The sequence below is a fragment of the Aotus nancymaae genome, unplaced genomic scaffold, assembly GCF_030222135.1.
Source record: "Aotus nancymaae isolate 86718 unplaced genomic scaffold, 86718_ANA_hifiasm-v0.15.2.pri h1tg000010l, whole genome shotgun sequence".
In the NCBI taxonomy this organism is placed as follows: domain Eukaryota; kingdom Metazoa; phylum Chordata; class Mammalia; order Primates; family Aotidae; genus Aotus; species Aotus nancymaae.
The window spans coordinates 19,850,995-19,873,829 of NW_026988421.1; the positions used below are offsets into that span (position 1 = coordinate 19,850,995).

General features: G+C 34.3%; 1 protein-coding gene across 11 annotated transcripts in view; it reads right to left on the reverse strand.

Moving 5' to 3' along the window:
• Positions 1 to 22,835, reverse strand: part of SHOC2 (SHOC2 leucine rich repeat scaffold protein) — an 87,167-nt gene that overhangs the window by 22,389 nt on the left and 41,943 nt on the right. For 10 of the 11 annotated variants that reach the window (XM_012450202.3, XM_012450201.3, XM_064373877.1 and 7 more), the window contains one exon: positions 20,181 to 21,117. The exons of the other annotated variant lie outside the window; for it this stretch is intronic. In XM_012450202.3, coding sequence (XP_012305625.1) covers positions 20,181 to 20,883 — 703 coding nt within the window. In that variant the 5' untranslated portion in view covers positions 20,884 to 21,117. The remainder of the gene's footprint in view (positions 1 to 20,180; positions 21,118 to 22,835) is intronic. 11 annotated transcript variants of the gene reach the window in all.

Consider the following 22,835-nt stretch of genomic DNA (forward strand, 5'->3'; position numbering starts at 1 on the left):
AACTTTTGTGCATCAGAGGATACTAAGAAGAGTGAAAAGACAACCTATATAGTGGGAGAAAATATATGCAAATCATGTATCTCATAAGGAATCAATATCCAGAATATATAAAGAACTCCTACAATAAAACAAGACCACCATGAAAAACCTCAAAGAAGCCAATTTTAAAATGGGGAGTCGACTTCAATAGATATTTCTCTAAAGATATATAAATGGCCAATAAACACATAAAAAGATGCTCAACATCAGTAATCATTAGGGAAATGCAAATCACAACGAGATACCACTTTACACCCATTGAGATGGCTATTATCAAAACACAGAAAGTAACAAGTACTAGTGAGGATGTGAAGAAACTGGAAGCTTTGTGCATTGCTGTTGGGAAATGGTACAGTTGCTGTGAAAAACTGTACAGTGGTTCTTCAAAATATTAAACATAAAAGTATCATATAATCAAGCAATTCAACTTCAAGGTATATACCCGGAAGAATGGAAAGTGGGGATACAAACAGGTATTTATACACCAATGTTCCCAGCAGTATTATTCACAATAGTCAAACTGTGGAAACAACCTAACTGTCTATTAAAGAATGAATAACCAAAATGTGGTATGTATATATAATGGAGTATTATACAGACTTGAATACATTACTGATGTGCTAAACATGGATAAATCTGGAAAACATTATATGCCAAGTGAAATAAGCCACACGCAAAAGAACAACTTTATGATCCCTTTTATATGAGGTACCTGAAACAGACAAATTCACAGACACAGAAAGCAGAATTGTGGTTAGTAGATGCTGAGGAGAGAGGGGAATGAGGACTTATTATTCAACAGGTACAGAGTTTCAGTTTCAGATAATGAAAATGTTCTGGAGATGAGTAATAGTAATGGCTGCACAGCAATGTCAATGTGCTTAATGCCAGTGTACAAGTAAAAATGGCTAAAATGATAAATTCTATGTTATGCATATCTTATAACAATAAAAAAAAACTTACGGGACATAGCTAAGCCAGTGCTAAGAGGGAAGTTTATAGCACTAAATGTTTACATTACAAAAGATGTAGGATCTCAAATCAGTAATCTAAGTCTCCATCTCAAGAAAACAGAAAAAGATAAAAATAAGTCCAAGCAAGCAAAAGGCAGGCAATAAAAATAAGAGTATAAATCAATAAAAATGAAAAGAAAGAGAATAGTTAATGTAAATACAATTTGGTTCTTTGGGGGGAAGAAAAACAATGTTTATCACCCTCTGCCATGACTTACATAAAGATAAAAAAAGGGAGAAGACACATATTTCAAATAATAGCAATGAAATAAAGGAATACAGATTCTACGGTGTTTTGAAAGATAAAACAATTATATTACTAAAATTTTTATAATTATAAATCATAAATTCAAAACCTCAGAAGATATAAAATAATTATTTCAAAGCCACAAACTACCAAAACTCAACCAAAATGGAACAGAAAACCTGCATCATACTATAATCATTAAATAAATATTTATAAGTAAAAAGTTTTTCAAAAAGAAATTCCAGGCCCAGATGGCTTCACTGCAGACTTTTACCAAATGCTTAGGAAAGAATTAACACCATTTTTACCCAATGCTTTCCAAAAAAAATAGAGAAGAAAACAAGTTCGAACTCATTTTGTGAGGTATTACCTTGATATTAAAATCAAAGACAGTACAAAAAGACAGTATAAAAAATAATAGCACTATAAATCAGTGTCTCTCATGAGATTTATATGTCAGGAACTTAGACACAAAAATCCTCAACAAAATGTTAGGAAACTGAATTCAACACTATAAAAATGATTATACATCATGACCAAGTAGCAATCGATTAGGATTAATTCCAGATATGTGAGGAGGGTTTAATATTTGAAAATCAATCAATGTTATTTACCATATCAACAGTCTAAGGAAGTAAAAATCACTTGATGATTCATACAAGGAAAACTTTTAACAAATTCAAAACTCATTCATGTTAAAAACTCTCACCAATTTAGAAACAGTGGGTCATTACCTCAACTTAGTAAAGAATTTCTATAAAAACTTACAGTTGACTTCCAGTTTCCAATCTAACACATAAAAAATTTTGAAGTCATCACTCCTGTCCTCACAACAAGAAAAAGGTTGAACAAACTGAAGATCATCAGTTCTTCTTACATCCTTTTGAGATCAGACAGCAAACCTCTGCCCCCAGAACTGGAGAGAAATGTGATAGAGTTACCAGGAGTAGAAGCCACAGCTGGGAGCTTGGTAGGAACACTTCCTGCATTAATTAATTCATTCAGACAAAAAAATTATTGCTATGTACATTCTCTTTTCCAGGCACAAAACTGGGCACTCAAGAAACAGACTACAGTATACCAAATGCTTGTATTCATGAAACTTAAAATTTGTAAAAGACTATAATGTGCTATGAGGGAGGCCAGAGTCTCTGCTCCAAATAGGTCCTTCACTGCCTGCTTCGAAAATTTCACCATTAAAGAGCCATTCTTTTGGATCTTCATGGCCACTCACAGTCAAAGTTCTTTATCTTTAAGGTGGTGACCCATTTCACTGACTCATCGATGAAAGAAAAACTTACTGTGCACCTTCTGGAGATTCAGCAGTGCAGGAAACGAAGCAAGTTTCCATCCACATGAAACTTACACGGTAGTGTGCATGGAGTGGGGAATCATAAAATAAGTAAATAAAGTTGTCAGGATGTGATAACTGCTGTGAACAACAAGAAAACACAAGGAAAGAAAGTTGGAACTGACTGTTGGGGGAAGCTGGAGTGAAAAAAAAAGCATGTTTGAAATGAGACACAGGGGATGGGAGGGGATATAGTAAAGGAGAGGAGGGGAAGTGAGAAATCTAGGATCTTAAATATCAACCTAAGGAATCTGGACCATTTTGACCAGATAATAAAGCACAATTTAAAGTTTTTAAGCAAACCATGATAATCAGAGTGCTGTTCTACAAAGTCTGTTTTCTCACAGATGTGAATGGATGGACTGGAGAAAGAGAAACAGAAAATACAGAGCCCTGGTTGAAGCTATTGAAATTAGCCCACAAAAAATAGTGTGAAGGTCTACACTACATCAATAGCAATGGAAATAAGTGAATGAACAACAGGCTTAGTATCAAAAGAGACAGAAAAAATGACAGTAATGGGGTAGAAAAACGCTCTTCAGACTATATATGGTGAAGATCTGTTTGTCTTTTGTTTTTCCCAACCAGTTGTAGATGAATATTTAAAACACAAACTCACACACCTGGATGTCTCAGCAATGTCAAATTCTAAATGCTTACTTTCAATTTCTGTTCTTAATTTGGGCAAACTAGTAACAAACAGTTGGTGGCCCAGTACCTGTCTGGTGAGTAGGCTACACCTTGTTTAGAATTATAACAACAACAAAATCCTCTAATCCCAGATATTGAGCCTGGGTTGATAGAGAAGATAAGATGCAATTATGAGAAAGCAACAGAATCCACAAGGAAGAAAAAGTGAGCTGAAGTTATAGTCTGGTCATGATGAAGTTGAGGTATCAGTCAGACATCTACATAAAATATTTAGTGGCTAGTTAGGGTGAAAAAAAACATGAAGAAGAAAATGTTATCATAGTAGAATGCTTTTCTCCTAAGAGAAAGTTGCAGTTAACATCTGCAAACACTGAACTCTGGCTAAGGGTAATGGTGGATTCATGTTGATAATTTAAAACTGTGGATAAAATATTTAAAGACATACAGGGAGAAAAAAGTTAAAACTCGAGGGAATTTAACCCTTACAAGAAGGAAACTGTAGTAAGCAGACTTCTAAGATAACCCCCAATGGGCCCGCCTCATGAATAACTGTATACATTATATAATTACCTCTCCCCTTAGTGTGGGCTAAACTTAGTGACTTGCTTCTTACCAACAAAATATGGCAAAGGTGATAGGATGTCACATCTGTAATTCAGTTACAAAAGATTGTGACTTCCATCTTGCTAGCACTTTACTGATTTCTTAGCTTGCAGCCTTTGATGAGGCAAGTTGCCATGTTGAAAAGACCCATTTGGAAAGGAACTAAGAGCAATCTCCAGCCAACAGTCAGCAAGAAATTGAAGCCCTCTGTCCAGCAACCTGCTAGGAACTAAATCCTAACAAAAACTACATGAACTGGGATGTGTATCCTTCCCGAGACAAGCCTTCTCAAGCCCTGGCTAACACTATGACTGAAAGACCTTGTGAGAGATCCTAAACAAGAAGGTCCAGTTATGTTGTGCCTGACACCCAAACCAAAGAAACTGTAAGATAACAAATGATTGTTGTTTTAAGAATTATCTTTTAGAGTAATTTGTTACACAACAAGAGATAATATAGGAATCACATGAAATTTACCTTCATAAATGCCTTTTTATAAAGCTTTTACCATGAAGTTACTTAAAAAATCTGCCTGAGAAAAGTAAATCTCAAGTCAAAAGCCAAGACCTATTGGCCTAAGAAGCCAAAGGACAGGATTCAGGGTTATAAGAGTGACTGGAATTCAAGGTTGGATACTCTGTAGAGGAGGAAATCACAAAGAGCAGAGTCCTAAAATCTGCAAATACACACTGCTCAAATTCCTGCCTGACTCCAAAAATACATGTGGAAGAGGAGACTGCAAGGAGCCCAAGGAGAGAACCACAGCTAAAAGGCTAAAGGAGGTGAGCAGAGACTTCAACAGTTGCCAAATGTGGTCTTTTAAGAGTTTGGATTTTCAATCTTGTCAAGTTGGAGGAGAGTAAGGAAACTAAATTCCAAAAGGGCTATAACATAGGAGAGTAAAGACCACATCCCAAAACTAAGGCATTTGCCCTAGGTCTAAAGATATAATCAAATAGCATCACCCTAGGAAAGCTAAATCTAAGTCTCTACGGTCAAGGTGACTCAAAAGCAATTTAACTGCCTAGCAGAACAAAATGTAATACTTTTCAGAGGATGATAATGGAATCCATAATACTTACAGTATTAGCTATTTATACTAGCCAATCAAGAATTATTAGACTCTCTTCTATTTACAACCATGATGCAAATAGAAAATGAACAAAGTGTTTGAGAAAATGATTTGCAGACTGCAGACAACAACCATGTATGACTGTTCCCTTGTATCACAGGAAAACAACAGGAGCCCTATGACTGCCCCAAGTTACTGCCTGGAGGCAGGTTCCAGGTCACAAAAAAAAAAAAAAAAAGAAAGAAAGAAAGAAAAACAGGGAAGGAATATAGAACAAGGGCCAACAGTTTTACTAAGTTAGGGCAAAAGATTTCAGGGTAGGAAGGTCAAAATGGTTAGAATTTGGGAGGCAGAATTGGAGGCAGAAGAGAGTAGCAAATAGATTTGTGCAATCTGCAAGGAAGTCTCATTCAGCCTTTGCCTAAATTCTTATCTCCATTCCCTGCAAACAAACCAACAAAAGCTAGGCAAAGACCCGGCAGCAGCAACCCAAACAATTCCCAGAAGCCACACAAGGCTGCAATTAACTTGAATTCCTACCAGCAACATCATCAAAACTTATAACCTTAGTAGTAGGGCTAAATTAGATGTAGACAAAAGGCTACTAAAAGTACCAAAATGAAGCTTAAAAGCCATGAAAGGATTAAACTGACTACAGAGTAACTTAACTGTATGCCAGAACAAAGTCCAGCACTTTTAAAAGACTGCAACAAAATCCAAGACTCAACAATGTGAAAATTTTATAAAGCTCACATCCAATTAAAAATTACTAGACATGGTGCGGTGGCTCATGCCTGTAATCCCAGCACTTTGGGAGGCTGAAGCAGGTGTATTATCTGAGGATAGAGTTTGAGACCAGCCTGGCTAACATGGCAAAACCTCATCTCTACGAAAAATACAAAAATTAGCCTGGCATGGTGGCCTATGCTTCTAATCCCAACTACTCAGGAGTCTGAGGCAGGAGAAGTGCTTGAACCCAGGAGGCAGAGGTTGCAGTGAGCAAAATCATCCAACTGTGCTATAGAGCCTGGGCTACAGGTACGAAACTCAGTCTTGCCAAAAAAAAAAGTGATTTGAAATAGAAATTCACATCTACACAAATAAAAAGTAACAGTACTAGTAACCTTTTTTTTTATTTCAAAAATTTCTTTTCAAAACCACTGAAAAGGATGATGTCGTATCAAAAAGCACAGAAAACTAACCCAAAGGAGTTTGTAAGCAACCAATCATGGAACAATCTGAGCAATAAAATGTATACAAATATTGGTTTATAACCCACAGAAAACATGAGTCCAATCTCCATTTATTTGTAAAAAACAAATAAATGGAGCAGAAGGGACCAACTTATAGAATAATTACAATTAACAAATGCAAAACAAATAGAATGAGGGCTATTTTTAAAAATTACCATTAGGACACAAAAAATCCTTCAAAAAAATCAATAAATCCAGGAGCTGGCTTTTCGAGAAGATCAACAAAACAGACAGACCACTAGTCAGATTAATAAAAAAGAAAAGAGAGAATAATTAAATAGATGCAATAAAAAACGATAAAGGGGGTATCACCACAGATTCCACAGAAATACAAACCATCATCAGATATTATTACAAACAACTCTATGCACATAAACTAGGAAACCTGGAAGAAATGGATAAATTCCTGGACACTTGCATCCTCCCAAGCCTAAACCAGGAAGAAGTCGAAACCCTGAATAGACCAATAACAAGGTCTGAAGTTGAGGCAGCAATTAAGAGCCTACCACTCAAAAAAAGCCCAGGTCCAGATGGATTCACAGCTGAATTCTACCAGACATACAAAGAGGAGCTGGTACCATTTCTTCTGAAACTATTCCAAAAAATCCAAAAAGAGGGAATCCTTCCCAAATCATTTTATGAGACCAACATCATCCTGATACCAAAACCCAGCAGAGACTCAGCAAGAAAAGAAAACTTCAGGCCAATATCCATGATGAACAGAGATGCAAAATCTTCAATAAAATACTGGTAAACCGATTGCAACAGCACATCAAAAAGCTTATCCACCATGATCAAGTAGGCTTCATCCTGGGGATGCAAGGCTGGTTCAACATACGCAAGTCTGTAAATGTAATTCACCACATAGAAAGAACCAAAGACAAAAACCACATGATTATCTCAATTGATGCAGAGAGGCCCTCTGACAAAATTCAACAGCCCTTTATGCTAAAAACCTTCAATAAACTAGGTATTGACGGAACATATCTCAAAATAATAAAAGCTATTTATGACAAACCAACAGCCAATATCATACTGAATGGGCAAAAACTGGAAGCATTCCCTTTGAAATCTGGCACTAGACAAGGATGCCCTCTCTCACCACTCCTATTCAATATAGTATTGGAAGTTCTAGCCAGAGCAATCAGGCAAGAAAAAGAAATAAAGGGTATTCAAATAGGAAAGGAGGAAGTCAAATTGTCTCTATTTGCAGACGACATGATTGTATATCTAGAAGACCCCATTGTCTCCGCCCAAAATCTCCTGAAAATGATAAGCAACTTCAGCAAAGTCTCAGGATACAAAATCAATGTACAAAAATCACAAGCATTCCTATACACCAATAACAGACTTAAAGAGAGCCACATCAAGAACGAACTGCCATTCACAATTGCTAGAAAGAGAATAAAATACCTGGGACTACAACTAACAAGGAACGTAAAGGACCTCTTCAAGGAGAACTACAAATCACTGCTCAATGTAGTAAGAGAGGACACAAACAGATGGAAAAACATTCCATGTTCATGGTTAGGAAGAATTAATATCGTGAAAATGGCCATACTGCCCAAAGTAATTTACAGATTCAACGCTATCCCCATCAAGCTACCAATGACCTTCACAAAACTGGAAAAAACCACCTTAAACTTCATATGGAACCAAAAGAGAGCCCACATAGCCAAGTCAATTCTAAGCAAAAAGAACAAAGCGGGAGGCATCACACTACCAGACTTCAAACTATACTACAAGGCTACAGTAATCAAAACAGCATGGTACTGGTACCAAAACAGAGATATAGACCAATGGAACAGAACAGAGGCCTCAGAGGCAACATGACACATCTACAACCATCCGATCTTTGACAAACCTGACAAAAACAAGCAATGGGGAAAGTATTCTCTGTTTAATAAATGGTGTTGGGAAAACTGGCTAGCCATGTGCCGAAAGCAGAAACTGGACCCCTTCCTGACACCTGACACTAAAATTAACTCCAGATGGATTAAAGACCTAAACATAAGACCCAACACCATAAAAACCCAGAAGAAAATCTAGGCAAAACCATTCAGGACATAGGTGTAGGCAAGGACTTCATGACCAAAACACCAAAAGCATTGACAACAAAAGCCAAAATAGACAAATGGGACCTAATCAAACTCCACAGCTTCTGCACAGCAAAAGAAACAGTCATTAGAGTGAATTGGCAACCAACAGAATGGGAAAAAATGTTTGCAGTCTACCCATCTGACAAATGGCTGATACTCAGAATCTACAAAGAACTAAAACAGATATACAAGAAAAAAACAAACAAGCCCATTCAAAAGTGGGTGAAAGATATGAACAGACACTTTAGAAAAGAAGACATACATGAGGCCAACAAACGTATGAAAAAATGCTCATCATAACTGGTCATTAGAGAAATGCAAATCAAAACTACCTTGAGATACCATCGCACACCAGTTAGAATGGCGATCATTAAAAAATCTGGAGACAATAGATGCTGGAGAGGATGTGGAGAAATAGGAACACTTTTACACTGTTGGTGGGAGTGTAACTTAGTTCAACCATTGTGGAAGACAGTGTGACGATTCCTCAAGGACCTAGAAATAGAAATTCCATTTGACCCAGCAATCCCATTACTGGGTATATATCCAAAGGATTATAAATCATTCTACTATAAGGACACATGCACATAAATGTTCATTGCAGCACTGTTTACAATAGCAAAGACCTGGAACCAACCCAAATGCCCATCGATGACAGACTGGACAGGGAAAATGTGGCACATATACACCATGGAATACTATACAGCCATAAAAAAAGATAAGTTCATGTCCTTGGTAGGGATATGGATGAACCTGGAAACCATCGTTCTCAGCAAACTCGCACAAGAACAGAAAATCAAACACCGCATGTTCTCACTCATAGGTGGGTGGAGAACAATGAGAACACATGGACACAGGGAGGGAAGCATCACACACTGGGGTCTGTCGGGGGGAAATAGGGGAGGGACAGTGGGGAGTGGGGAGCTGGGGAGAGACAGCATGGGGAGAAATGCCAGATACAGGTGATGGGGAGGAAGGCAGCAAATCACACTGCCATGTGTGTACCTATGCAACAATCTTGCATGTTCTTCACATGTACCCCAAAACCTAAAATGCAATTTAAAAAAATTACTATTAGGATATAATAATAATTGTTACAGAGAAGATTCAGCAATGAATGCTAAAATTAATGAGCAAAGATTAGGGAAAAACAAGGTATTGGCATAGTCTAAAAACATCTCCCAAGATAAAAAGATAAAAGTATTAACTTAAAATTGGAGAAGAAAAAGATAAAACGAAAAAAGTATTAACTTTTTTTTCTTTTTTTTTGAGATAGAGTTTCGCTCTTGTTACCCAGGCTGCAGTGCAATGGCGCGATCTTGGCTCACCGCAACCTTCGCCAAAAGTATTAACTTTAAAGTAGAGAAGCACAGCAGAAATCACATTAACCAACTGGTCAAGGTCAAAATCACCAGTAATGAGTCTTATCAATATGAATGGATATAATTCACTGGAAAAGGCATTACAATCACCACTGTAATATCGCTGACAAAAAAAGCAAACTCAAACTAGTCAGGGAAAAAGAAAATTAAACAAGAAATGAGTGATATGCTATAAAACATTGGAGCACTACTCTGCAAAAGTATCAATGCTATGAAAGAAAAGGAAAGTCTTTAGTCTTTGCTTTCAGATTGTCAAAGATCAGAGAATACTACGGACACATGACTAGTAAAAATGTAACAAGAGATTCTAGAATAGAAAATGGACATTAGTGGAAAAACTGGTAAAGTAAAATAAAATTTGTAGTTAATAGTATTGTATCACTGTTAATCTCTTGGTTCTGATCATTACACAATGGTTATATAGACTGTTAAAAATCAGGAAGCTAAGTGAATGGTATATGGAAACCTTCAAAAATGGTTTTGAAACTTTTCATGTAGGCCTAAAATTTACTCAAAATAAAAAATTTTGAAACAGTTTTTAAAAAGATAACTTAAATCTTAACACAAAATAGTATCAATATACTCTTATGGAACTTATGATAATGTGAAGAAGTAAAATGCATTACAATAACTGTACGAAGAATGGAAGGAAAGAAGTAAGTGTTCTGTTGTGAGGTTCTTAGGATATATATAAAATAATACAATATTATTTCAATGTAAAATGAGTCAAGTTATGATATCTATTGTAAAAACTAGAGGAAACACTAAAAAACCCACAAAGATGTGTAACTAGTATGCCAAAAGCTGAGATAAATGGAACTAATATTTAAAAAATGCTTAATCCAAAAGAAAGCATGAGAGGAGGAGAAAAAAGGAACAAGTGGCTGTCAGGCAGGACAGAAACACAAGACCTAACTATATGCTGTTAACAAAATCCATCTTAAAAAGATAGGAAAAGATCTACAATGCAAGTACTGCATGACACTGTTGCTTGTAAAACATTATCAACCAACTTGACCTTGCTGATGGTTTTACAATTCTCCAAAAAACAGCCGAACATATAGTCTTTTCAACTCCATTTAGTACACAAGCCATATTTTATAAATCAAAAAAAAATCTGAAAACATCTCTCATATATTTGGAAACTGAACAATCAACTGAATAATCCATGGATCAGACAAGAAATAACAAGGGATATTTAGAAAGTACTTTGAATAATGAAAACATAACCTACCAAAATTTGTGTGCTGCTAAGGAAGTACTTTGAGAGCAATTTCCAGCTATGAAATACTTATATAATGAAATAATAAAGTCCTCAAATCAATCTAAACCACCAATTTAAGAAAACAAAGAAAAGCATATTAAACCCAAAGTAATAAGGAATTTTAAAATAAAGACCAGAAAACAAAGTAAACATAAAACAAAAGGTTTTTAAAGAGATCAATAATTACCAATTTCAAGAATGAAAGGGGAACATGACTACAAATACATATATATATATATATATATATATATATATATATATATATATGGAACATTAAAAGCATAACAAAAATATGAACTTTAAGCCAATAAAATCAGTAAGTTGTACAAAATAGACAAATGCCCTGACAGATCAAACTCAAAATTTCAATACAGAATAGAAAACTTGAATAACTATATGTCTATCTATTAAATAAACTGAACTTAAAATTCAAAACTTGTCCACACACACAAAAAAACCCTAGTCCCAGATTGTATGGCTGATAAATTCTACTGAACATTTAAGGAGAAAATAATACCAATTCTGCACAAACTCTTCTAGAATATAAAAGAGGAAGAAACATGTCTCAATTTATTCTATGATAGGAAGACAGTATTACCCTGATACCAAACCATGACCAATATTTTAAAGAAAGAAAATAATATTACACATCAATATCTATGATGAATGCAGATACAAAAATCCTTAACAAAGTTTAGTAAATTAAATCTAGAAATATGTAAAAAGGCCTTTTGAAAATGTACCTAGTAGGCAATCAAAGATTGGTAGATGAGTAATTTAGGTTTCTTTCAGGTTTCTAAACTTTCCTTTACTCTTACTTGTCTCATACTTAGGATTCTTACATTCTAAAATAACTCTTGTTCTTTACAGGGATATTTTTCAAACATTCAGAGTTTAGCTCTGTAAAAATAGCAAATCTTATTAAAACACATTTGTAAAACTACATAATTAAAAAGGGTTGGAAATACTTGTCCCACAAGTTTGAACAGATTTAGAGAGGTCAGAATTTATACCAGAACATTATTTAAACTTGCCTTCAAAGCTTAATTATCCCTTTTCATTGCAAAGAAACCTTCAGGGGCTCTTCCAATCAAGTGTTTCTGTAACTAAGGGGCATGGACAAGTAACAACGTTCCTCTGATTTTGTAACATGCTGTCTTTAGAGTACAACCTCTGTCCTCTCTTTTCCATACCTCAGTCACATGGAAAGTAAACTGTCTCCTCTGATCCTGTCAAGTTCTTCTAAAACAGTTCAAGTGCTATTTTTCTGTGTTCTCCCCCTCCTCCCCGCCCTGACATGGTCTCTGCCACCAGGTTGGACTGCAAAGGCGAGATCACAGCTTATTGCAGCCTCAACCTACCAGGCTCAGATGACTTTCCCACCTCAGCCTCATGAGTAGCTGGGACTATAACCGTGCACCACCATTCCCAGCTAATTTTCTGTAGAGAAAGGGTTTTGCTATGTCACCCGGGCTGGTTTCAAACTCCTGAGCTCAAGCAATCCACCCGCCTTGACCTCCCAAACTGCTATCTATGTTCTTTTTTTACCTTCTTTAGCAATAATAACTTCTACAGGATTTTGTTGTTTAGTGAAAAGCATGACAATTTCATAACAATAAGTTAACAGTTCATCTGTAGGTTTCTTTTTGCTGGTTCCCAGTCAAAAGGAGTTACTTATTAACAACTATGAATTCCCTTTACTGATTTCTCTTTCCTGCTTTAGTAAGTTACTTATTGGCATTTGTACAAACATTCAAATGAGATTATTAAATAATGTTTCCTGGACCATATAAGCAATTGTATCACTTCTGGCAGTCCCGAGAGAATTTCAAGAATGTTAGTGATCGAAAGTTATAATTTTACTTAACACTGAAATATTATTATAAAGCTGTGCTAAAATAAAATACATAATACTAAAATCTTGACAATACTATAGTTCGCATATATTATAAAGTTATAGTAATTATAATACCATATTATATTATAATACTAAAATATAAAATAACAAAAATAGGTTAATAGTACTGGGCTTCATTAAATTTCCTTCAAGCCACATTTACTGAAAGCCTACCACTTAATGTCTAAAACAATTCACAGGAAAATTACATAGTAGGAGTTAAACTAAATCTCTAAGGTCATTCAACTTTTTGAACAAGTTGCAGACTCTGTTCAATATGTTTTTATATATAGATATTAATTATATATACATGTATATGTTGGTTATATATACATTATTTGATTAAATATTTGCAGAATAGTAAGAAACTGATTTTGTTTTCCATAAATGTTACTGAGTCAAATAGGTAATTTTTAAAAATGCTGATTCTTAACTGTAATTTGAGGTGAAAAAGCTCTATGATAAAAACTGTAAAACGATGAAAGAAATTCGGGGAACCAAAACATGGAAAGACATTCCATGCTCATAAATTGAAAGGACTAATATTGTTACAATAACCATACTACCCAAAGAAATCTACAAATTCAATGTAGTCTCTATCAAAATACCAATGACATTCTTAAAAAAAAAAGAATCCTAAAGTTCATGTGGAACCACATTAAACTCTAAAGAGCCAAAGCAATAGTGAGCAAAAAGGACAAACCTGGAGGCATCACATAACCTGACCTCAAAGTATGCACAAAGTTAAGAGTAACCAAAGTAGCACAGTACTGGCACAAAAACAGGTAACAGACCAATGGAATAGAGAATCCAGAAATAAATCCACATATTTACAGCCAACTGATATTTGACAAAGGAGCTAAAAATATACATTGGAGAAAGGATAGTCCCTTCCAGAAATCGTGCTGGGAAAACTGGATATACATATGCAGAAGAATGAAACTAGACCCCTATCTCTCACCACATTAAAAAAATCAACTCAGAATGAATTGGAGACTTAAATGTCAAGACTCAAAAATATAAAACTAGAAGAAACACATGGGAAACACTTCAGTACAATGGTCTAAGCAAAGATTTTATGGGTAAAGCCTCAAAAAGTATGGGCGACCAAAGCAAAAATAGACAAATGAAATTATTTTAAACTAAAAACTTCTGCAGAGCAAAGGAAACAAAGACTAAAGAGACAACTTGCAGATGAAAGAAAATATGTGCAAACTATTCATCCAACAACAGATTAATATAAAAGGAACTCAACCCAACAGCAAAACAATAATCATCATCATCATTATGTGATTTAAAAATGGGCACACAATCTAAACAGACATTTCTCAAGACATACAAATGGCCAAAAGGTATATGAAAAAATGCTCAACATGACTAATTATAAGGGAAATGAAAATCAAAACTACAATGAGATGGTATCTCAATCCTATTGGAATGGATATCAATAAAAAGACAAAAAAAAAAACACCAAAACTGTTACTGGTGAGAATTTAGAAAGGAGAACTCTTATACACTGTCAGTGGGTATACCATAAATTGGTACAGCCACTATGGAAAACAGTATGAAAGTTAAACAAAGTAAACAAAAACCTACCATATGACCAAGTAATACCACTACTGGGTATATATATAGACACAAAGGAAAGGGTATCAGTATATCAAAAAGATATCTTCACTCTCATATTTATTATGACACTATTCATAACAGTCAAGATATAGAATCAACCTCTAACAGAAGAAAATTGTGATGTGTGTGTGTGTATATATATATATATATATATCACACACACACACACACACAATTTAATGCTACTCACCCAAAAAAAAGAATAAAATTCTGTCATTCGCAGCAACAAGAATGAGCCTAGAGGACATTATGTTAAGTGAAATGAGCCAGTCGCAGAAATATAAATACTGCATGTTCTCTCATGCTAAAAAAAAAAAAAAGTTGATCTCAAAGTAGTAGAGAGTAGAATTGTGGTTACTAGAGGCTGAGAAGGGTGTCAGGGGTTGGGGAGTGGCGGGAAGGGGAGAGGTTGGTTAATGGACACAAAACTACAGCTAGATAGGAGGAATTCTATCTGTTCTAAATTCTATTCTGTAACACTGTAGGGTGACTTTAGCAAACAATTTATTATATATTTTCAAATAACTAGTAGGGAGGATTTTGAACGTGTCCAGTGAAAAGAAATGATAAATGTTTGAGGTGATGGATGTGCTAATTACCATGATTTGATCATCACACATTCTATACATGTATGGAAACATCATACTATAAACCATAAATAGGTACAATTATTATTTCTCAAACATGAATGCTGTGAGAATTGCTTTGTAAATGAAGAAAATTATCTGAGTTCTCGAAAACCATATCCTTTAAAGTTAGAATATTCCTAAGCAAAAAAAAGGTTATTTTGACAACTAGACCCACATGAAATTGTATACTACATAAATATGTAGCATTTTATTGAACATACAATGTAGGAGAAACACATTTTTTAAAAACACTCTAACTTATGTTTTGATAAATAATAATAAGGGAAACTTTAAAGAAAGAGAAGAAATCCTAAACCTACAATTCAGAGAGAAAATAAATCACAGGAATATTAGCAAAATACAAAATGAAGTTTATATCTGGTTTCAATGAGCAACAATTCCCTTCCCAGAAAAACAAAATCCTTTAAAACTTCACTGTCCAGAGTTGCCTGAAAAAAAAGATTCATTATTCAAACTGACTATCTGATGGCCCCTGCTCTAATCCACTCAGAAACAGAAGAAACAAAAAGGACATCTTTAACAGAAAACTCAAAGGAACCAATCAATTGGGAAAGGGGGTAAAAAAGTGGTTATTTCCTGTTTTCCCTCTGAAACATAAATTCTCGACTTTCTTTGTGTAGAGTGAAGAGTCTTTTTCTAGATTAGAAATGGCATAAGAAAGGACAGGAAGAATGGAACAGTGATCTATAAAAGAAAGCAATGACTAAGGTTTCAATTTGTTTACTTAACCCAAAAACTCTATTTGTCCATGCTTTAACATACAAAAGGAGAAAAATAAATGAACATTACCAAATGAAATGGTTTCCTAACTACTATCTGATATATTATCTCTGGCTCTGAATTGTCTGTTCCATTATCTTTTTACTGTTTTTTGCTGGTCTTTACCAATATGAGTATTTATCACTGGTATCAAATCACATCACATTAATAAAAATGCCATAAAGGATAAATGTTCTAATTTTAATATTTTTTCCTATCAAGGCAACAGCAAAGCGCAACCATGTGTAGTAGTTAAATTCCAATTATATTATTTAAACTAAATAGTAGGCTTTATTTCAAAAACTCCTAATTTTAAAAAATTTATTTTCACTTTTTAGAGATACTAGCTCTGTTGCCCAGGCTGGGGTGCAAGTTGCGTGATCATAGCTGACTGTCCCTCCAATTCCTGGGCTCAAGGATTTTCCCACCTCAGCCTTCCCAGTAGTTGGGATTTGAGGTCATCATGAGTCACAGTGCCCAGCTAAAAACTTACATTCCTCAAATACTCTGAATACAAACTGGATGGCATGATTTAAAGTGATATATTTATTTAAACAATGAAAAAGAATAAGCATCTAATATGACCTAAATCTAATATATATGTATAAATAGTGTAGCTCTAATATGCATAAATGAAAGTTTAACAAAATTATATTAGTATATATTTTGAATTAAAAATTCCCCTGTTACGGGTTTTTGCAGTATTTCAAACTATATTAAAGGTGTTTCATACTTTTACAGTTGTCAAATTTCCATTTTACTTGATCATTGAACACAGGTCTTATTTTATAAACATTCTCCAAGGAGCTCAGAATTTAATTAAAAAACCCATTAAAGCAAGATCTGCATCACCAAAAATAACTATTTCTGTCTTTCTGTTATAATAAAAGATAGCTTTCAAGAATTAAAAACAAATATATAGTTATCAGGGAACTGCAAATCAAAACTACAATGAGATACCAACTCATACCACAGAATGGCTATAATAAGAAAAGACAGATAATAACAAGAATACTGAGGATGTAGAGAAACTAGAACCCTCAAATACTGCTGGTAGGAATGTAAAATGTTGCAGCCCCTTTGGAAAAGGGTCTAGTAGTCCCTCAAAAGGTTAAACATAGAGTTACCATATGACTTAACAATTCTACTAGGTATATACTCAAGAGAAGTGAAAACAAATATCCACACAAAAACTTGTACAGAAATATTTATAGCAACTATACTCATAACAGACAGAAAGCACAAACAACACAAATGTCTAACAACTGATGGATAAATAAAATGTGGTATACCCATATAATGAAAAATTATTCAGCATTAAAAAGAATGAAGTACTGATACATGCTACAACCTTGATTAGACTTGAAAATATTATGCTAATTAAAAGAAACTGGTCACAAAAGACCACATACTATTTGATTCTATTTACATGAAACATCCAGAAAACACTAATCTACAGAGACATAAGGTAGATTAGTGATTGCCTAGGGTTAATGAGTTAGGAGAAATTAGGAGTGAATGCTTAAGGTTACAGTTTCTTTTTGGGGTACTGAAAATATTCTAACATTATCTCTGATGGTTATATAAATCTGAATATCTAAAAACCACCGAATTGTTTATTTTTAATGTGTAAATTGTATGGTACGTGAATTATACTCCAATTAAGCTGTTAAACTCAATCCTCTCCCCCTAATCTTATGCAATGGCTTTCAACTGCAGTTGCACATAAAATAACAGGCTGCTCTTTAAAAGTACAGACCCTGGACTTGCCAGAGAATCAAAATCTATGAGGTTGGTACCCACTTTTCTAGACTGTGGGGGCAGTACAGTGGAAACGACCAAAACTTACATTCTCTGCCAACCTAGAAGCAAGATCTTCAGTAAATTACCTAATTTTTCTACAGTGTCAGTCCCTTTCACTGGGTTACTGAAAGGATACAATGAGACAGTATATTTAAAGTATATATGTACGGAACAATGCATATGGTTTTTGTGCTCAAACAACAGCCATTCTTATTATGATGATGTTATTTTTACTAACCTTTATTTTCTTGTTCCCTATAAAGAAACAGATGACATAGACTTCTATATACTTGCCCAAGATCCATGCATCTAAGTTAAACTTTATAAATCATAATTCCTTATGAGAAACATTAAATTATACTTTTAAAAGCAGTTTACTTTCTGACACCCTGCTTAGAATGAAATAAGCAACATTTATGATATTACCATTTTTACAAAAGCACAGCAATTACAAAAACACAAACTTTAATGTCACTAAAGATGGGAAGGAGCTCATAACAAATGCAATGGCTGTTTTTAAAAATTATAATTTAGGAATAAAGGTCAAAAGATTAGGTAGCCACAAATATAAGCCACACAGTTACATAAAATATGCCAATTTTAAAAGATATATTCACTCTGTAGTAAAAATGCTAACTATATGCTCAAGAACATATATGTATATTCTTAATTCCTAGGTAATTTGATAGCATTGCTATGGAAAAAGTCCTTAGAATTAAAGCCAAACTTTTAGGACTGAGTGTAACACATACACAAAACAACAAGAACAAAGACAGGAAATAACTTTTATATTTCTATGTAGAAATTGAGTATTTATTTCTCCAATTGCCTATAATTCTATTCCACAATGAGGCATACATACAGGTCAAATTCTGACTAAATATAATACTATAACAAGTCATTCACCAACCACATTCCTGTCTGAAGACATGGAATGGAGCATTTTCACCCAGAAATTCATGGGAATATTTTAATCTCTCTTAAGTCATAGTCTACATTACTTGAGAAAACCTATGATAAATTTTCTAAACACATTTAATTAAACCAAAATTTATTAATATTTGGATTGTCTAGTTGAGTTAAATGTAACAGATCATACCTAAAATTTAAACTACATCTTTTTCAAAGCTGAACAAAATATTAAAACACCCACAGAATATCATATCTTTGAAAAGCTGCAAAGCCTAAAATAAAGTTTATTTTATCACTCATTATAAGACCAATCCTAAAAATAACAATATAATCTTTGTTTTATTTAGAATAAAATAAATGGCCTTTAATACAAAAAGAAAACTTCCTTCAAGAAGTTTCATAATCAACATTTTATGACAATTTTTACAAATCTTATAAAGAGGGCCCACAACAGCAATACCTTTATCAATTTTTCAAAACTGATGTCAATGGATTACAATATTCCAAATGTTTCAGAATATTTTTCCATTAATTAAAAATGCCAGAACAACTAATATTTTTTTTAAGTGACACGTTCACATGTCTATATGCCCTATTTTTTTTTCCTACTACCAGTCTTTAAAAAACATTTCCTGACTGGGCGCCATGGCTCACACCTGTAATCCCAGCACTTTGGGAGGCCGAGGCAGGTGGATCACAAGGTCAAGAGATAGAGACCACCCTGGCCAACATGGTGAAACCCCGTCTCCACTAAAAAATCAAAAGTTAGCCGAGTATGGTGGCGCACACTTGTAGTCCCAGCTACTCAGGAGGCTGAGGCAGGAGAATCAATTGAACCAGGGAGGCGGAGGTTGCAGTGAGCTGAGATCACAGCACTGCTCTCCAGCCTGGCAACAGAGCAAGACTTTGTCTCCGAAAAAAAAAAAAAAAATTTAATCTACCAAAATGCTAATAGTGTTGCATTTACTATAGGTGACTTTTCTTCTACCCTTCTAAATTCTTGTGTTATTTTTAATAAACATATAAGTACTTTCAAGATGCAAAAAAAAAAAAAAAGATTCTGCTTTCTTATGACACTGCTCATTCATAAGGCTCTGACTGCCAACCTTTTTTGGTAAATTAGGTAGAAAGTGATGTGAATTTAAACATCTTTCAGATAAAGATGGAAAAGCCAGAATGAGGAAATGTAGCTTTCATATATCTAATAAAATTGTATGAACGGATACTTTAAAAACAGGTAGCAACAACTTGAAAATTAGGCAAACATCTTGTCTTTTTTAAATTCACTTATTCTCCGATGAAAATTAAAGATTAGATTTGTTTGTGAAAGATGTAATTACATCTATTTTCTGACTCACATTTTAAGTCTGTGAAACAATTTCAAACTGTGTACTATTAACGGTGCTGAAAATGGAATCAAGTAAACCATAAAAAAAAGTGTAATTTAGAAATAAGCTGTTTTTAGGCAAATATCAAGCATTTTTTGACATGAAAAAGCACTCAAAATTATTTAGCATAACAACTACTAGAAATAATAATAATCCAAGGCCTCTTACCAATTTCAGCAGGTAGTTGTTTAATTTTGTTCTCTCGAATGCTAAGCATGCTGAGTTTTGACAAGTTTTTTATGTCCTTTTCCACAGTAGTTATACGATTAAAGCGAAGGTAAAGAGTGGTGAGAGAATCCAGCCTATACACCACTGAAGGAATTTCTCTCAGTTTATTATGCCGTAAATCAAGCATCCGCAGCTTCTTCAAGTTATCAAGAGAGTCAGGCAAACTGGTAAGTGAATTTTCACTTAGAGCCAGTGTCATAAGATTTACTAAACAGCCCACCTCTGCTGGGAGGGACTGCAATTTGTTACTGTATAAATAAAGTTCTGTTAATTGAGTCAACTCTTTGATTGATGATGGCAATATGTGTATAGATCTCTTGGATAAGTCCAAACGCATTGAATTCTCTTCTCGGCATTTGTTGAGCTCTTTAATCACCTCTGCATTGCTGGATTTTTTTCTAGTCCCAGGTGCTGGGTTTGGCCTTTTGATCGTATTGTCAACTGAAAATGCCACCCCTGGCTGGGCAGCACTGGAGTCCTTCTTTCCATCTTTGGCATCTTTCCCTTTGGTCTTAGGTTCTTTTTCTTTGCTCTCTTTCCCAAAACCTCCAGAGGCTTTTGCCTCCTTTTCTCTTTCCTTGGCTGACGGTACTTTGGGATCTTTTTCTTTAGAGTCTTTTTCTTTTCCTAAACTACTACTCATGGTGACTCAAGCCTGGACAAAAACTACATGAACTCCTTTTATTTTCCAGTAATTGAATTCAAAGATGAAGAGATAAAGATCCTACACAATCAAAACAGTGTTGGCTTAAAGAAGTAATCAGCAAGGAGTAACATCCATTTGTTACATGTTGAATCTAAAAGTACTATGCCCATTTCTGATAATTCATTCCAACTGGTAAAATAGTGCTGGTCAATCAATGATTCATTAGAATTCCTGAAATATAATACAGAGAAAATATTAAATTACTTAAGATAATTTATATTAATAGGTTCTGAAAAACAATCTTATTATAGTTTGCCATTTTCCTATGATTTCATTCTTAAATATTTATGAAGATCTTTTATTATATAAAAATTCACTTAAAACTAGAAAACTTAATAAGGCTGGCTCTACCTTCAAGAATCTTGCAATCTAATAGGAAGAGGTAAGAATACCAGTTACTTTAGTATAAAATTTTATAAGAACTAAAAAGTGGAAGAAATCACAACAATAAGCTTAATATTTATTAAGTGCTTTCTACATACTAACATTATTCTGAGGAATTCACAAATATTAATATAACACATAAAACAGCACTATGAGATATATTGTTATCCCCATTTTATACAAAGGAACACAAAGTACAGAAATATTTTTAAGTAACCAATTTGGAGACCTTGGAAAAGTGACGGAGCCAATATTCCAAATTAGGTGATATGTACTCATAGCCTATGTTCCTAAGTCACTACACTAAAACAGTTCTATCTACAATTAATGGGCAGATAGCTTTAGATAACAGAAAGGATTTCAATGGTGGTGACGATAGAGGGGAGAGCAGTCTGGCAAAAAAAAAAAAAAAATGAACAAAGTGAAATATATATGAAAAACAGCACAGTTCAGGGAAAAGGGTGTTAAGCTGTACTTTAATAAGTACTCCAGATGATTCTGATGCAGGTAGACCTGGGGATCACCTTTGAAAACCAGTGACAAAGGGCAATATCCAATGATCTCTATATTCTAAGAACTGAAAAAGTGAGAAAGATCAATGGCACAGGGTTCTAAGTTTGTTGGTAAAATGATAGGCCAAAAGGATTGGCAAAGGATAAAAAGATTAGTAAAATCTTTATGGAAGGAATCAGTCCTCTCTAAACATTCTGAAATTCAAAATTAGTAATTCTTATTTTGTGACTCTATTGTTAACTCTACATAACTAACTGATAATTATTTGGTACAAAGGATTAAAGATAAAGTACCATCTTACCTGACTAGCTTAAGAGGTTAAAACAATTATTAGAATTTCGTCAGACTACCAAAAGGATGTGATGTTAAGTGCTAAGAATCCTGCTAAGAATTTCTTTTTATAGGATATGAACCCCGCTCTATATACAAGCTTGCAGTTTAATTAGACAGCCAAAATACTCACATGTAACAAGTAATTGATAAGACAGCATATTATTAAATCCTCAGAGTGGCATATGCTATAGCACTTTGGAGAAAATTGATCAGTGAGAATGGCTGAGAAAAGCGTACCAGAAGGACTTAGACTAACTAGTCCTAGATTAGTGGGTTGCCTTCAAGCAAATAAAGGAGAGGTGGCAAAGCATTACAGATGGGTGTCATAAAAAAGTTTTGCCTAGAATAGGGAATGGAGCTTAGTTTGCACAGGACACTAAAAATGTGTCACTCTGCTAAAGCAAAAGGTCAAATGTGCAGGAATAACAGGAACTGTTGTAGAGGATGAACAATCTGTAAATTTGAAACTGCACAGTATAAACTATACTGGTATGTAAGATTGTACAATTAAACAAATATGTCATTATTTGCTAGCACACCAGGAGAGCTCTATCTCCCTACTACTCACCCACCTTTCAAAAAAAAAAAAAAAAAGAATTACTTTGCGCTACAATGGAGAGAGACTAAGAAAAACTCTACAGATACTGATTCAGAAAGTA